The sequence below is a fragment of the Brachyistius frenatus genome, unplaced genomic scaffold, assembly GCF_029030835.1.
Source record: "Brachyistius frenatus isolate BFR_SWC_R1_liver_20210118 unplaced genomic scaffold, ASM2903083v1 Contig_339, whole genome shotgun sequence".
NCBI classification, from domain to species: Eukaryota; Metazoa; Chordata; class Actinopteri; family Embiotocidae; genus Brachyistius; species Brachyistius frenatus.
Window position 1 is genome coordinate 231207 of NW_027210938.1, and position 18295 is coordinate 249501.

The 18295-nt window shown below is 39.5% G+C and overlaps 1 protein-coding gene and 2 non-coding genes across 3 annotated transcripts; 1 reads left to right on the forward strand and 2 right to left on the reverse strand.

The window, feature by feature from the left end:
* Nucleotides 1–288: 288 nt before the first annotated feature.
* On the reverse strand, nucleotides 289–2863 carry LOC138635913 (tripartite motif-containing protein 16-like). Its single transcript, XM_069723643.1, has one exon. The coding sequence runs from the start codon at nucleotides 2835–2837 to the stop codon at nucleotides 1173–1175; it is 1665 nt and encodes a 554-aa protein (XP_069579744.1). The 5' UTR covers nucleotides 2838–2863; the 3' UTR covers nucleotides 289–1172.
* Nucleotides 2864–17311: 14448 nt separating this feature from the next.
* Nucleotides 17312–17393, forward strand: trnas-cga (transfer RNA serine (anticodon CGA)). Its single transcript has one exon. It is a non-coding gene; the product is annotated as a tRNA-Ser (tRNA).
* A 527-nt stretch (nucleotides 17394–17920) lies between these two features.
* On the reverse strand, nucleotides 17921–18002 carry trnas-cga (transfer RNA serine (anticodon CGA)). Its single transcript has one exon. It is a non-coding gene; the product is annotated as a tRNA-Ser (tRNA).
* Between the last annotated feature and the right edge of the window lie 293 nt (nucleotides 18003–18295).

Below are 18295 nucleotides of genomic sequence, written 5' to 3' on the forward strand. Positions count from 1 at the left end.
ATTTTATATTTTAAAATTTAAGACATAACACCTTTCTTATACATCAATTTGAGATTTTTATTAAGTATATTTCGACCTTCAAACACTTTATGTTGCACAATTCAACATGATTAATATTTCTTTAACTGTAATAAGGAAACTTTCATTTCACGTTGCATATAAATGTTTCAAATGAAGCATTCAGATCGTCGTGACAATCCCCAAAAATTCCAACAAGCATAACAAGAACTATAATTATAAATATAATCTGCAGAAATTCATGAAATCAGGCTGCAAAAATAATTTGGATCAGAAGGGAAAATAACATATTTGATCATATCTGTTGAATCACTAGAAGATTAAAAATATAAACAACAAAAGATCTACAAGTTTACATTTTCCTTTAACAGTTACAAATGTCAGACAGCAAATTAAAAGGAACTCATCTGCAATTCAAAAGATTACATATATAAATTCTCCATTTCATTGTAAATTTTCCATAACTGTATTCACGGTATTGTCGGTTATATACTGTTTAAACACACCATATTGCTCAAGACATGAAACTTCACACACAAAAGCTACAATTTCTAATATCTATCTGATAGCTACAGTGAAGTGGACATGGCCAAAAGCATGTGGACACACGAAAGTAAAAGGACCATATGTAATAGTTGGACATGTAGTTGGATGAAGGCAGGAATATTGGGAATCTAAAAGAGCCCAAAACTTGGAGTCCAATATAGTGACACAAAAGAACACAAGAGTAAACAATAGTTGCAGATAAAGGAAAACATTTGTAAACAGCGGCATCTGCTGGAGCTATTATACCTGCAAATAAAGATAAACGACTACATCTAAATGATTAAATGATATTAATTAAACATGGTAAATGACAAAGTCCATTAATTTAAGTGGTTTTTTTGGGTGGTGATATTTCATAATTTGATAATTGATACCTTGACTTCAGTTCAGGCACTTTTCCACCACTTTCAGCTGACATGATTTGCCATAAAATTCAATGTTTATCTGGTAAGTCCAAGGTTTTTTTCAGTTGTAAGAAACACAGCCTGAAGCACCGTGGAAAACCAAGCAGAAGATACCAAAGTGCCAAATTTGCTCTTGATGTTCAACTTTCAATTTTCACTGAGAAAACTGTCAGATAGACATTTTTTCTCTTCAGTAACTTTGGCCTACTTCAGCTGAAGTAGCTCAGCAGTGTTTCCACAGGGACCTTCAATCTTAAACCCAGCGTGGAGCGGCTGAGTGAACGTGGTCTGGACTCTGTGGAGGAGAGTCATGGTCTCAGAGACGCTGTAGAAGGACAGAGTACCTGCACTGTGATCCAGATACACCCCCACTCTAGAGGATGGAGGACCTGAGACGGGTATGTTGATATCATCATGTGTGAATGTGTAACGCTGTTTGAAAACACCAAATGCCCAAGACAGGTCATTTTCTCCAAATTTGTCATCGAGAGCGTCGACATCTTTGTATGCAACCACGATTGAAATTCCTCCCACACCTTTCTCCACCTCAAAGTAACAACGTCCGGTCATTCTTGCTCTACTCAGGACCTGACCATTGACAGTGAATCTCTCTGAATCATCATCATAATATTGTTCTACCGAAGTTAATGTTGCTTTTCTGTTCCCATCAGACAAGAACAGCTTTTCGTGTGCTGTGTTTGGATCCAGTTTGAGTTTTCGTGAATATTTTAAGAATTCAGCTCTGGTCTTTGGTTCTGGTTGTGACAGTAAAACGTCCACTTCCTTCACTGACACTGAGCTCTTCTTCCATTCTTCATCCAGAACTTGCTGTAGTTTATCTCTGACCTCTGACACAGCTGCTGTCACATCCTGAAAGTAGGTGAGAGGACGGATATGGATGCTGGATGAGTCTGTAGGCTCACTGAGTGCTGACACTGAGGGGTAGTTGTGCAGGAACTCGTTGTGATCCTCTGTGTGTGAGAGCTGCTCCAGCTCGGCGTCTTTCCTCTTCAGCTCAGCGATCTCCTGCTCCAGCTTCTCCTGAAGCTCTTTGACTCGACTCACTTGGGTTTCCTGCTGGGATCTGACCTCCTGCTTCACATCGCGGCTTCTTTCCTGGAGGAGACTCATCAGCTGGGTGAAGAGCTTCTCGCTGCCCTCCAGTGTTTTCTCAGCAGACTGATTGATGTCCTCCACCTCCTGCTGAAGCAGCTTCACATCTTTCTGTCTGTCCTGGATTTTCTGCTGGACGTTTCCTCGACTCCCCTCGAGCTCTCTCTGCCTCTCGGTCCTTTCTGCTGCAGCTGAGACGGTGTCGTGGTCTTTATGTTCCTCCACAGGGCAGAGATAACAGATAATCTGACGATCGGTGCGGCAGAACATCTTCATCACCTCGTTGTGACGAGAGCAGATGTTCTCCTGGAGCTTCTTGGAGGGGTTCACCAGCTTGTGTTTCTTTAATGGAGCGACATCATAATGAGGCTGAAGGTGTGGCTCACAATAAGAAGCCAGACAGAATAAACAGGACTTGACAGCTTTCAGTTTTCTCCCAGTGCAGAAATCACAGGCCACATCTTCAGGTCCAGCATAGCAGTGATCAGCAGGAGCAGCTTGGAGTCCAGTCTTCTTCAGCTCCTCCACTAAATCTTGTAACATAGTGTTTTTCACCAGGACAGGCCTCGGTGTGAAGTCCTGCCTGCACTGAGGACAGCTGTAGGTTTTCTTCTCATCCTCTTTATTCCAGTGGGTTTCAATACAGCTCATGCAGTAACTGTGTCCACAGGGAAGAGCTACCGGATCCTTCAGTAGATCCAGACAGATTGAACAACAGAATTTTGTTTGGTCTCTCTCAATTCCTTGCTGCGCCATTTCACCTCTCCGTGTCGGTGAATGTTGGATAGTTTCACTTCCTCTGAACAGATACAAACGTCTGTACCCTGATTCAATGCAAATATTTGTTTTTGTCTTCCAGGATAGGATGTTGTATTTCTTGATATACTGGTTTCACCCAATCAGATGATCTGCAAAGGGGAAGGAACAAGGAAACGTGAACAAAGTTGGCCTCACCCATGTTTTTTCAACAGACTCCCCTCCCAGAAGGAACGCCATCAACCAATCAGCTCGCTTGATTCTGCAGTTCTTTATGCATTTGGAGTAAAATAAATAAAAACGACCTTTGTGTTCTACCAATTTGACGAGTCCAAGGCGCACCTGTGTAATAACCCTGCTGATGACTCAGCATCTTGCTGTCACAGCTGTCAGCTGGGTGAAAGGTGAAATGTTCACTAACAAAGATTTTAACAAACTTTGTTAAACAAAACTTTAAGTAAAATAAACATTTTGTGTGCAAAAAAAAAGCAGCAAAACAAATGTGTTGTGTGAGTAAATATTGTACTACAGATATAATACATATACTTGTTTTTATACTGTTGATTTTTATACAGCTGCCTGTGTAAAGATTGCAACATTTTCCTTTGAAATGTGGTGGAATAGATTTATAAAGAGATTTTTTTTAAAAAAGAGATATAAATTACAAAAAGTATAAAATATAAATACGGTGTCAGAATTATATTGTAATAAATGTATCAAGTTGCCTTCCACCAATGAGCTCCTATAGTTTAATGTAATTTAATTTTGTTATTACTTTTTTAGTGGGTAATTTGACGTTAGAATGAAATGGGCAAACTTACATCTGTTTGAGAACTGAATCCTCCACCAGTCGGACTTAGGACAGGCAGCATCTTGAATGTTTATGCATGAAGTCGACATTTAACTTATCAGTGACGCAGACGTTCCTCACGAACAGGAAACATGTCGTTTGAAAGCAGAGTAGCTTTCAGCTGCCGCCTATAATTAAGAAAATGTTTGATCGACTTCGCTCCACGCACCGGCTGCTCATTGGAAGATGTCTTATTGAAATGTCTGCCGGGGGGGAGATAGGCTACGAGTTCATTTCAGTGAGAGCTGCAGTACCGCTGCAGTACCACTATCTCTATATACCTCCATCTATCTCTACCTCTCTATCTCTTTCTATCTGTATATCTCTCTTGAAATCTCTGTAAATCTCTCTCTGTATATCTCTCTCTGTAAATCTCTCTGTAAATCTATCTCTGCATATATATCTCTGTGTATATATCACAGAAACTACAAGTTTAAAGCCGCAAGTAAAATATCCAACTAACAATACTTTTAATATGCATAAATATAAATACAACAATATAACACCTGGATTTCAATCATAAAAACAGAAAGAAGGGGCTGAAGGAGAATTGTGCAAGTCCAAAAGAATCATTGACACATTTATTTTCTTCTGTAAGAAAAGTCCGAATTGCAGCTGTTCGCTGTAAGTAAGGGAAAATAAGGTGAAACCTGAAATATATGTTAAAAAAAAAACATGGAAAAACTACTGGAGAGAAATATAGGATCCTATTATTTTCCCAACTATCTATAAACAGAGGAATATGAACATTTGGGGACATGTCAGTTTCCCCTCGTTCCTTCCAGATGTGCAAAGAGCCAGAACTTGAGTTCTGTTGAGACAACATTACTACTAACATTACATATCCACGTGATATATTTCAGTTAATTTAAATAAAAACAGCCTTGAAATCAACTGCCTTCAAACAGTTACCTCTTGCAGCCACTTGGTGCCGCCAGTGTTCCATGTTTCCTGTTGACTGGGCAACATAAAAAAGCCAGCAGTATTTAATCATGTCAGATATAATTGGAAGTTGCTTGTTGCATTTGTCTGCATGTCTAAATTGTGGACCATGAGTGTTATACTATGTTGTTTTATCCCTTTTAAGGTTGCTTTTCTAACGACTGTCCCGGGACAACAAAGGAAAATTTGCCTTTTAGGGTAAACTCCTGTCCTTTTTACTGTTGATCAATGAGCCCTGTGCCTGTCAAATCAACACCTAAATGAAAACTAATAAAAGAATAAATACACTGATAGTACATGGCAATATTACATGTATGATTAGTGGAGGTTTAGCACACATAATACTACAGTATAGTGTGTTGGACTGGCCTAAAATGAACAATTTAATCTTTTCTGGTGGTATTTTGAATAGTTCGGTACAAATCAAGTCCGATATGGCAAACGTGAAAGTGAATGTGGATTTCTTTTACCCAAACCATAATGTTTTCCTCACGTTAACCAAGTCATTTTTGCGCCTAACCCACATTTAATATATATATTTCCCCTGTCTGGCTTTCCATAACTATGGCTGATGAGCCTGTTCAATATTTCAAACCCCTACACCGAAAAGACCAAACTTGGGGGCTCGCCCGTGATAAACTCTTGACTTCTGATCTCGTAAGTTATTACTTTTATTTAGCCTACAATTAAATCTTTTTGGAAGGAGAAAGAATCCAAATCCGATCCCAAATGGACAGTTCAAAGTACAGATGTGAACGTCCCAAAGACGCAGTGAGATCCCATCTGCTCGGACCACGTTCGGAGGTGCTCGTTCAGCAGTGTTCATGTAAACATGACCTGTCATCCAAGTGTTTACTCATTCACGGGCCAACAGGGTAATATTAAAGTGCAAGAAGCTGCCAATGGTTTTTATTTCCTCTTCTTTAAACTACATTGCTTCCACCTGCTGGTTATAAAACAACAAAGCATTTCGTTTTTGCAATGGATGTACACATGGGAAGTGAAATCCGGTCACAAGAGGTCACTCGAGATGCTCGTGGAGGCGTTTTCTGAAGTCAGGTGTAAAATGACGTGCTGTCCACTTGTGATCGTATCACCCAGGAAACATGTTAATGCCAAGTGTGAACAGAGCTAATATTTAAATCCCGTTAAGACCTGCACTTCAAGTTAAAGAAACGTGCACTCTCGGAGGTAAAGAAATCTCAACATATAGACATGATATGCATAACAAGCCTCTAAAAATAAACTCAATTAAAACAGTTGTGTACCTGATTAACATACACTTATATGATATTGAAGTGTAGTGCTAGAAGACTTCCCAGTATGCCGTACAGTAAGCCGTTTGGGAGATGCGATATGATCTGGCAGTCTGTCAAAGAGGAAACCACCAGTAAATATTTAATCAGCAATTCGGTTCGCCTTTCAAATATTCATGAAATCTAATCAACTTAATCACAGTGTGATCGTTATTTCACGGCGTAATGAAACTCCCTGCCAGCTCACTCAAGTGTGTCCGGGGCGGCTGACTTCACGGCGTCGCTCTCTAAAAGTCTCACACACACACACACACACACACACACACACACACACACACACACACACACACACACACACACACACACACACACACACACACACACACAATGTAGGTGTCTAGAAAGGGAGAAGGGAAACCAACAAGCCAAAGGAGGTAGAGAGAAAATAAGGAAGGAAGGATGGAAGGGTTTATTAAAATTTACATTTAGAATCTGAATGGGCTTCTTTTATGTAACAAGTAACAAATTGAAACTCTACACTCACAGTTTAAATTTGACAGTACGTGCTTTTTCCTGAATGCATTTCTTTACGTTTTCAATTAATGAAGCTCACATCTGGCATAGAAAACAAAAACAATGTTTATTACTTACTTTACTTGTAATTATTTTCTGTCTGTCCCATGGACTATATAAAAGTGCATGTGGATTCCTGGTCTGAAAAATGAGGCCGGTGCAGAAGTAACTTAATCTGCAATACCAGCGAGTGCCACTAGAGGTCGACTCCAAAAAGCCTCCGGCTCCATAGACTCCCATTCAACTTCTCTCATCAAATACAACGTCAATAAAATGTGTCCATCAGTTATCTCGGTGTTGCTAGCAAAAGTAAGTTCTTCTTATTAGTTTTCTGGAGGTCCATATGAAAATAATCCCTCATTAATTAGAAAATAAGCTTTAAAAAGACGCATTTTTAGGGCATTTTTGTTTGATTGACAGGCCTGTGGTGAAGTCAAGTTATGGCTATTGGTGGGCGGGACGTAGTATTGCTGGGTTTCCAATCAGCTCCCCCAACATGGTCACGACCGGCTCCAAACCGCTCGGCCAAATCCCGAATTTGTGGCTTCATTACCGCAAATCTGTTGTGTTCTTGCTAGCTGGCGTAACCTAACTTGACAGCAGTTAGGAAAAACTAACAGCTGATTGGCTAAAAGCTGAATCGCTTTGTGTCACAAGGGGGGGTTGGGACATCTGTGGGTTATCAAATTTATATGCATATTGTTCGAACCGTGTCGGGTTCTATACAGACTACCCTTTAAAAGATGCAATTACCACATAATAAATCAACACATGGTGGCTTTTAATTGAATTTGATCAACCTATTAGTGAGTAAACAACACACTGAAACCCAGAAAAAACAAACAAACAAACAGGCAGTTTAAAACCAAGCGCAGGAATTTCGAGAAGACAAGCGGAAAAACATAAATATGCTAATTCTGTAATAAGACAAGCTTCCCGATGACACGACAACATGCTTTTGTTTTATCTCGTACGTGCAACCTCATCCTCCACTGCTACCAAAACCCCGGCCGAGGAGGCTGCAGAGAGTTTGCCGGGAGGCTGCAGCCGCGCCTCACGGAGGGAACAGCGAGATGGATCTAATGTACAGTATAATGTTTGGCCCGAGGAGAGCGCGGGGAAGCTGCTGTGTCCTATTTGCTGGGATGTTGAGCTCATTTTGGAGAGCACTTCATTCTCCCTGCCCTGTGGGATCTGAGCCACAGGCTGAAATACAGTACAATCTATCTGGTTTTCATCACAGTAATAGCTTCTCTGTTGTGTCTGCGTGATGCTACAGTCTACGTTATCTCACCTTATCAGTTTGGATGTGTGGGAACGGCAGGAGGAGATGCTATACATGTATTTTTTTGTTTGTAATATTGTAATATTTTAATGGATGCACACATCAGAAAGCTGCAGGTTCTTCTCGGCAGCGTATACGTGAGCACTTCATGTTATTTCTTGCTCTCCTTCATCCACTTTGCCTCAAATGTATTCATACATGTTCCTATTTTAAGGGTACAAAAAAGTTCTTCATTTTGAGACAAATTAAATAATAGTTTGGAAAAGTTTTTGGAAATGATTGCTTCCAGGGAATTAAACTGTAGGAACCACAATTTGTCTGTATGCCTCTGGCGTTTTCTAGCCTTAAGGTTTGAGCTTTTCGCAGTGCTGAGAAATAAGGAGGCCAATTAAAGCAGAAACCCAAGATAAACTTCAAATGAAACTGTGACATAAATAATAAAAAAAAATTACTACAATAATAAAATACCAGACTGATACCCCTTTAATGTAGGAATGTAAAAAGTGTAGTTGTGATTAGCATATTATAAAGACACGGAGTCAAAATGAATTCTTGCCAAGAAAGTCATAATTTTTGATGATGCTCGTCAATATTTAATGAATTTTTTTAATATGTAACTTTAAAGTTGAACAAGGGACTTTAAAGCTGGACTTTTGGCCACTAGGGGGCAGAAGACCTTCTAAGAAGAGAAAATCAAGCTACAGTTTATAAAAGTGGACGTAGCCTCACCACCAAAGTCGGTTGGGTACAGTCTCTGAATGTTATTGATATCACGCCAAAGTGTGTAATGTACTGATCAGTCCACCAGAGGGCATTGTGTTAGTGTCACATTTTACCTCACCTAGGCGTGAAAAATTAAATGCGTTTAGTTTGGGTTTAAAATTTGAATTTTTACGCAAATAACATGATGAATGTCATGTAAATTAAAATACTTTACTTTATGTACGTGATTTAATTATGCCGTTTAAACGAAATCCACAGTGAGTTTTGATTTCTCACAAACTCAAACAATGGTCCTCCAGTTGAAAGTCTTTTTATTTGAAATTTTACGTAAATAACGCAATGTGTGTCATGTAAATTAACTATGGTACTTTATGTATGTTAAATACTTAATTATGCCGCTTTAAAGAAATCCACAGTGAGTTTTGATTTCTCACAAACTCAAACACAAATCATCAGGTTGAAAGTTTATTTCTAACCACCTGTTGTTGTCATACATGTGTGTATTATTCATAGCACCCTCTTGTGGACTGACAGGTGTACTACACCAGACACAACATTTTGTGTCAATCCATCCAATTGGTGGTTACACCGACACAAAATTTGACCCGTCGGTGGCCCCAAATTTCTCCAGGAGATATGCAAAATGTCACGAAATAACGGAGAAATTTCATGATACTTTATTGACATTGCTGTGCATTTTTACATTTTAGTCACAAGCAGATACAGCATTTGTATGTACCTGATTTTTAGTCAAATCCCGATCATTTCTCCAGCAACAACATTACAAAAGGCTAATCCTCCACAGGACCGCTGCTTTCAGTCAATTCTCTCTTTCCTGCTGTGCTCAGATATACTCGGAGCGCATGAGCTCAGCGAGGTGAAATACTACAATAGAAAAAACACAAATCCCAGAGGCTCGACACCTGAAGGTAAACAAAGAGGTACAGCGTCTCGCTAATCCTCTGAAGAGGGAGTCAGTCACTGGAAACCTGCGAACCACAAGGACACGACGCAGAAAAGGCCAAAGACGAGGGCTGAAGCGATGAGATGTCGCAATGGAAACGGTGAAATGATGGTCGGGAGCAGATCGGATCTTATCCTGGATGGAACGGAGATTATCAGTTTGAGGAAGGTGATTGACAGGGATTAAAAAATTTGCTGTTAATTGGAAGTGAAGGTGAAGTGGGGGAGATTATGTAAATCAGATATTATGATGCAAAATAGTGAATTGAATAGAAGAAGGGTTGGTATTGGATGTCTGTTCAAATTTGTTATTTAAGAGGATTTTATTTTAACAGTTTTTCTTTGAGGTTCATTTTTGATGTTCTAATAAATTTAAATCATAATTTCCATCTGTACTTCCATCAAGTTGTTTGGGTTGTGGAAATTGTTTTATTTCACCTTACAAAAAGCAAAGAAATTCTGCACCTCCACATGAAAACTCCTCACAGAGCTTTGAGTTTTTAGCGTTGGCAGGTCTGTCCCGTCGTCAACTACGCAACACTGACAAGTAAATACACCTCTTCACTTCGCTTTTGCATTTAATTAGGACATGGTACGAGCATACATGAAAATCTTTCATCCTCCACCTCTTCCTGTCTTCTACGTGGCTCTTCTTTTTTTTTTTTTTTAAGCCTACAAACTGAAAGCAGGAGAAAAAAAAGAAAAAAGAAGATAAAAGTGGTGAATGAAGCAGCAACATGGCAGGAGCATCCACCTAACCTACATTTAGGTGCTTTAATATTTAATACGTGTTTTAGTGTGTAAAAGTAGTGGATTACTGCATACACTATTCATAACTGCCACATGTTTAGAAAAGGATTCAGAGAAAATTGGTAAATTTTGTTTTTATTTGTGCTTTAATCAAATTATTGTTCTAAAAATTAGCTATCATTTTGATAAATGTTGTAATAAAACATTTTAAACACCTTAAATTCAGAAAAACATAAACTTAAATAGGATGAATACTAAATTGTTAAACAATTAATGGTTTTCATGCAAGGGCGCCAAATACTGACAATTTTTGTAAAAGCCCGCCGTCGTCTCATACGTATGCGCCAAAAAATACGTGGTCAGGTTGAGGAAAAGACACAGAAGTTACTTTTTTGTACGTGATATAAGCAAGTTCCTTCCATTCCTTTACAGAAAGCCACGCTGACTTTTGCTTCCTCACGGACTCAAACAGCGGTCTCCTGGATTAAAGTCGTGTCTTTGTCCCATCCAACCAATTGTTTCGTTGTAATAGAAATAATGGAGTAGGTTAATCTGTATTTGGAAGAAGTCACTGCCGGACTTCGGAGGTGAAATTCATACATGCTTCCCATCGATGGCGCCTAAACAAAGTGGGAAGGTCCATATTTTCGTACGTAGCAGACCAACGCGTACCCTAAACTGTAGTACGATTGGCACTGCGTTCATGTGCACATCGGCCTGTAAACACGGACATGGAAAGTAGAAACCACTAAATCTATTAGTAAATTTAACATACTCAGAAATGTCTAGTGGGCATTTCAACCGCAGTGTGATTTGAGTAATTTTTTGAGAATTGGTGAATGTGTTTTTTGCTTTTTTAAGTCGACAGGTTCCGAAACAGTATTTCATATTAAGCGGTTAGTTGGCCTACAAGCTGTCTCGTCAGCTGAATGTTCGCATCTCTTTACCATTTGAACTGTTTTTCTCATATCAGCAGCAATTATCTTGGTGAGGGTAAATATGTCTCTGCAGCTTTAGCCGTATGTTATTTGGGTCATCCGTCCATCCCAGAAACGCGATATCTCAAGAACGCTGTGAGGGAGTCTCTTCAAAATTGGCACAAATATTCAGCTGGTCCCAAAGGCAACCTATTTAGAATTTCAGGGTCAAAGGTCACTGTGACTTCAAGTCCGTCCCATTTTTGTGAACGTGATCTCTCAGGAATTCTTCGAGGGAATTCATTCAATTTCGGCGCAACCGTTCACTTGGACTTCAAGGATCAACCAATAAGATTTTGGTGGCCAAAGGTCAACTTAGCTGTGACATAATGTTCGGCAAAAACTCTTCTCTGTATTCACTGTTTAACTGACATTCACGTTGAGTTGTGGCGTAAAAAAAAAAAAAACACGGATTCAAAGAATTATAGAAACTGTTGCTTGACTTTGAATGGCCGATGCTGAATCACAACCTTCCTTCTCCTCATGATGTCACAGCTTCAGCAGCCGTCTGCCTCCTAAAGCCGAGAGCAGAGGGGGCGGGGGGTTTGTATGAGGGGGGGGGAGTTACACACTGTGCAGGGCTTCCCGCTGCAGCGCCGAGTCTTTTCCTGAGCATTCGAAGAGAAAGAAGAAGCAGCAGCAGAGGACGAACCACTGGGAAAAATTATAATAATACAAGAAATCTGCTGTATGGCACCGGTGAATGGGACCTGCAGCCGAAACATGGAGTGCCCAGACTGTGATATGAGAGGAAAGTCCAAGAGGAAGAGGAGGAGGAGGTGTAAAGGTAAAGCTTAGTCCAGCAGCTGTGAAGTTCATGTGGGGACTGTCGCAATGATATTTATATTTATGGTGTTTTACAGAGACTTTGTCATGTCAGATTATTTTAAAAATCTCTTATGGCATCCATAGTTATGTGTGTTTTAAGTTTTTTTTTGTGCTTTATTGCATGTTTTTAATTCCATACATATTCTTGTTGCGGCTTTGTTTCGCTGTGGTATTTAGTGTCACTGCATTACACCACTTTCAATAAGCACATTGAAGAGGAATTATCTGATGAGTGTGTCCCAAATGAGTTCAATATGACCACAATCCTCTTGTAATTCTTTTTCTGCAGTAACTTCAGTATATTTATCGTGAATTTTGTTGTGTTTGAGAAGCAGAAATGAACGTCAATGTTTGAGTTACTTTTCTCGCTGAAGGTTTGTGTTTGAGTTTTGGTACGTGAAAAAAAACAAAAAAACATGACTATTAATCAAAAATGGAGACTTCTCTCTATAAGAAATGGCAAGAAAAGAAAAACAATATATCTGTTAATGTCAAATATATTTATAAAGACTTTCTATATTTTATATCTGCGTTTTTTCCACTTGAAGATTTTGCATGATATCTCTCATAAGGGCTGAAGAGGAATGAGGTAATGTGTGCTCCAGTTTTTTTTAATTTTTTTATTTAGTCTTGTTGCTGCAGTCACACAAAAAAACAAAAAAACAAAAATCTTGTTACGTTGGGTTTTGGACGGCAATATTTCTTGTGTTGAGATGAGGATTTGGGAGGATTTCGCACTTTTAAAAAGAATAAAACATGGATGAAGGAAAAATAATACTCATCCTGGTTCTCACCATCGTAGTGCACCTCAGCTGCAGTGACTGCAGATCTCCGCCATGTTTTTCAGACTACATTTAAAATGTTTAACAGCACTGCCTCCTCATTATTACGTTCTGATTTTGACCCGATGACGGTGAACAGAAGAGAGTCTTAAAATGTCATAGCATGAAAGATAAGTGAGACGTTTCAAAAGAACTTTAAAATATTAAGCTTGAAGGTTATGCAGACAATAAATGATAAAACTCCAATGATCTTCGAAGTGTCCGTGTAGATTTATATTCCAAAGATCATAAGTAGAACCAGGGATCGACTGGTGGTCGAGAAGTCTCATAAACTTGAACAGGCTGCATGTTCGGCCTTCATTTTACGGTATATATGTGCGTTAAATACAATCATGATACGAGCGCTGTTAATCATAATCACAGTCGGCCGGGCAACAGGTCAGCCTTTTAGGATTAAACCGGCATTGTTCTCCACATGCTAATCCTCGGTAAATGCTGCAGATTACTGCGTGCTGACTGTGGTATTAAATCCGATGGTTATTCAAAGTGCGTTAAACCCATTCCACTTTCATTAATGACCCATCAGCCTTTTTTTTTGTACATCAGCGCTGGAGTGAAAGCGTGTCGTAGAAATCATTTACGCAGCGTAACCCCTCAAATCCAACTATCTTAAGGACCAGAATGCACTCAGCTAAATGCTTCCGCGACATCCGAGCTATAATTTAACACCAGCTGTCATTTCAGAAACAGGAGGTGGCATCTTTTTCGCAGACGTCTGCGTTTGAGACATCACAAGTTTTTAGATAGCTGCATTCTGAATTGTCTAGTTTTTCTTTTCTTATTTTAAGTACGAATTGCAGCTACCCTTACAAAGTATGTACTGTTGCACGCAGTATGCATACGACTCGGACAAACTACTTCGTCATTAAAATTTGCACCGAACTGTGTTCCAGTCACAGACTGGATATAAAAGTGTTCGCAGCTTCCGGCTCTGAAAAATGATGCTGATGCAGAGATGCCTTAAGCTGCAATACCACCGAGTGTCACTAGAGGTCGGCTCCAATAAGAAGGACTGACTTTAGCTTACAACACCGAGATAACTCGTGGAGAAATTTTATTGACTTTGAATTTCATGAGAGAAGTTGAATGGGAGTCTATGGAGCCGGAAGCCTTTTGGAGCCGACCTCTAGTGGCACTCGGTGGTATTGCAGATAAAGGCACTTTCGCATCAGCCTAATTTTTCAGAGCTGGAAGCTACGTCCAATTTTATATAGTCTATGATCTAAATTTACACGGATATTATTCAGCAGTAAAACTGGTAAACACTGGTATGCATTCAAAGCAAAAGACGTGGGTACATTTTTAAAAGTGTTTCCCGCTGACCTGTAGCTCATCATGCCAATACAACAGTTAGCACAGTTACAGAGACAACAAAACAATTTCAGTAGTTTTCTATTAGGTTTTCTGTTGCTTGCACAACATTTAAATAACTCTTCTTCAGTCTAATGCAGCAGATTACTGGAAAAGCATGTGATTATCTCGAAGGAAAAAAAAAATAATTGAGAATTCTCTAGATGACAAGAACTTTATTTTAGCTCCTTTATTACAGAAAACTGTAGTGGACAGCCGGAGCACATAATGAAATTACTTTGCTAATAAGGATTTTGTTTTTTCTCTCTCGTGAGCTTTTCAGCAAAAATAAATTGACATTTGGCTGTAAAAAATCCCCTTCTGTTGGCTTTTTAGTCAAATTAACAAACTGTCATTTGCTGGCTGTAAAGTCGAGTTGGAGAAATGATGTGATTGTCCTGCTTTCAGCGAGGATTATGATTCTCCAACATGGAACAAACAGCTGCTGTCCGTGATGGGGCTGTCAGTTGGTTTTGTTTTTTTGGACATGTCTGTACATTGAATGCATTTTGGATAAGTGAGCTCCGTCGTGCAGTCAAACTTAGTGGGGCATGTCAGTGCGCAATTTCACTGATGGATTCGGCAGTCGCCACACTTCTCTGGGCTTCGCGAAAAACATTAGCAATATGGTTTGTGTGCCCATTTAACTTAATTGCAGGGACGCTCAGCGGGTAAAAGCGTGCCACTAACTCTGCGAGGGTTACGGTTGCCATTTCCTCTGCAGCTCAGAGGGGAAGTGCTGCCGCTGAGCTCTGATCCCCACCGGGGCCGAAGAAGCAATAGAGTTTCTAGTTGAAATTTGTAGATTTTCTGCATGCTGAGCACGATACTTTAATTAAATAAATCTGCATTTTATCATTGATTTCTATTTTTCAAATTTCAAATTTTGAGTTTTGAATTTTTCAGACCACTTGAGGACTAAATCGCGAGTTCCTCTTTGAACCACTTTCTGCAGTTGCCGTTTACACCTGATTTTATTCACATCTGTTCAATGCTTATTATATTCTCACGTAAATGTCACAGAGTCATGGCAGATGAATTAACCTGAAAAACAAACATGCACGATTACATTTATTAGTAAAAATTACTTTATCCCCGTGAAAATGCAAGACATTAAATACACGTCAAATCTGTAAAATTCTAAACATTTCAATTGTAAAATTTCCAACCAAATTTGAGGCGATATATAAAATACAAGCCAAGTCCACTTTTATACACAGTCTATGATCTTAATACTGAAACTACCTTACATTTTCAATCTACATTCATTTTATAGACTAGATATAAAATGGATGGGTTTTTTTGTGTCTGAAAAGTGAACATGAAAATTCCTTAAAGTGCAATACCCCTGAGGCTTCTAAAAACCTGTCTCCAAAGACTCCAATTCAAAAAGCATCAACTTCTCTCATGAAATACAAAGTAAATGAATGTTTTCCACATGTCATGATGGCATCTTTAGTTAAAGTCCCTCCTGATCAGTGTTCTGGTGATCCTTCTGAAAATAAGTCCATCATTAATTAGATATTAGGCTTCAAACAGAGCTGTATTTGGTTTGACGATTGACTTTTCTTTCAGTTGAACCAATTTAAAATGATTTACAGCGTGTTCCAGGCATTTACAAAAAAGAATGAGGGTATGCTTCATTTTTACTTTCTTGGAAAAACAGTCGGCCTACATTTAAATATCAGCTCCTGAATCATAAAAGTCTAACAGAGCCTGCTTGTCTGTTTATTTTGTTGTATTACAACTTTTACATAAATGAATAATCCAATTTCTTTCTTCCCGTACCTGTCATTAGCAGCAAGTACACTCTGTTGGGTGTCTGTAAGATTGGATTATCATAGCTTTACTGTTTACTCACTGACACCTAATCAAAATTTAACCACGAAAACAAACTCGGTTGACAATTAAAGACAAATGAAACCTAATCTTTCAAACTGATGAAGGTGACAGCGAGGCAGCAAGCGAGGGCATTAAAAGTTGAGGCGAGGCCGTTGCGAGTGGTCGACAGCCTCCCATAGATTATGTCTGTCATTATTATTATCTCTCCGTGAGGTTTCATTGCACATTACCATATGTTCCAGGCAATAATTTCATCACTCATTTCCGAATAATGATCATCAGCCTGTTGATTTAAGACAAGCAGACGTTTAGCTTTGTTTTCTCAAATGTGATTTGATGAGATGACGGCCTGAACTGAATTAAAAATTGAGGAAAAGCTTTGTAGTCTGCTCTCACGGCACGAGGAAGAAGAAAAGGATATTTGGCGGAAAATCAGAAACAGCCATCTGCCACGGTTATGAATTAAGACAATAAATATGTGAAAGCAGCATGCAAATGGTGCCAATGTGAGAATGCAGTTACAGTCCACTTTGGAAAAAATTACACAATTAGATGCAAAATATGAAAGTTTCGATAATATTACAGTACACCAGAATGCAGGCGACCCACATGCAAAACTGTGTGACGGTAAGTTAAAGAAAAGTTAGGTTTACTCACGGAAAAGTCAAAACAAATAAGGCCCTCCTTTTTTTTAGATCCAGGCTGGAGCAGAAGGTTAAGAAGCTGCAAACACTAGCCAACCTAACAGACTACATCACCTGATGGGATAACGAGCCACAGCTGGGCGGGAAAACTAAACAATGGCAGGAAATAAAGCACACATGGACACTGAAGGTGGAGGATTCCAAAATAAAACAGGAAGTCATAACAGAGGCCAAACCATTGAATATATATACAAGTAGACGTAACTTCTGGATCCGAAAAATGAGGACAATGCGGAAGTGCTTTAAGCTGCAATACCACCGAGTGCCACTGGAGGGTTGGATCCACAAAAACGCTCCGGCTCCATAGACTCCCATTAAACGTCTCATATGAAATACAGTCAGTACATTTTTTTCCACAAGTCATTATGGTGTCATTCACCAAAGACACTCCTTTGTTAAAATAATTCCGTCATAAATTAGAAATTCGGCCTCAAAAAGCTCTTAACGAGAGAGTGTCTGTTTGATTGACAGGCCGGTTGTGAACTTAGGTTTACGCTAAAGTTGGGCGGGATGCAGTATCTCCAAGCTTTCCGATCAGGTCGGGCAGATCTGATTTTTTTTTTGGGCCTTTATTTCAGAAATAAAACAAGCTGTGATGGCCGAGTGGTTAAGGTGTTGGACTCGAAATCCAATGGGGTTTCCCCCCGCAGGTTCAAACCCTGCTCACAGTGTTGTAACTTTGCTCTTCTCTAAAGGCAACTGGAGTCACTTGGACTTGCTTGATTGTCCAAATGTGCTCATTTCAATCTCCAAACCGCTCTGAATATTCATCACAGAGAGATGCAGCGTATAGCCAATGAAACGACCTCAGCTTTCCAGCAATGTCAGCGTCTCGTCCGTGTGACGAAGAGCTGCAGAGACAATACGCTTTGAATTTGCATCAGATTTAAATCATCGTTACCCTTTGCATGTAGTTCTGCGTCCATTTCCACAGCTAGTCTCCACACCATGACTAGTCTTGATTTTGCCACATATCACTATAAACTATTAACATCGTATCTCCGTAAGAGACAGATTTAGCTACGCTGAAATTCAACCAATCGGCCATCTCAGCTTATGTTCATAAGCCTACTTATATACTCATACTACGTCCTTAGAATAAACAACACCAAATAATCTTGTATCCGGTGTGAGCAGGATTGGAAACTTTTAAAGGGTTTCCTGTCAGTACCTGTAAAGACATTGATTGGCCTTTGAACGCTGTGAGTAGGGTTTGAACCTACGCGGGGACTCCCCGTTGGATTTCGAGTCCAGCGCCTTAACAACTCGGCCATCACAGCTGCTCCAGATGTGCTTCCTGATGTGAATCAGTCCATGTTTGGAAGGATAAGAAAGGCCTCGCTGGCAAACAAAAACATTTTCTTGTTCAATCATCGCTCCACTCTCCCGCCTCAATCAGCCTGTAGATGGATGCACGTGTTTTGGAATAAGTGAGATCACACTTTCTAGCGTGAAGGATTTTTCTCAACAGGGTTTACGTAGCTCTGTTAAAATCGTGCTTTCTTTGATCGATAGGCTCATTTAAACGCACTGTCAGCAGTTTGCTCTCTCAACCTGCCCACACACACCAACA

Bases quoted from the DNA above. Each gene is read 5' to 3' on its own strand.
- LOC138635913 (XM_069723643.1), bottom strand. From the start codon at position 2,837: ATGGCGCAGCAAGGAATTGAGAGAGACCAAACAAAATTCTGTTGTTCA.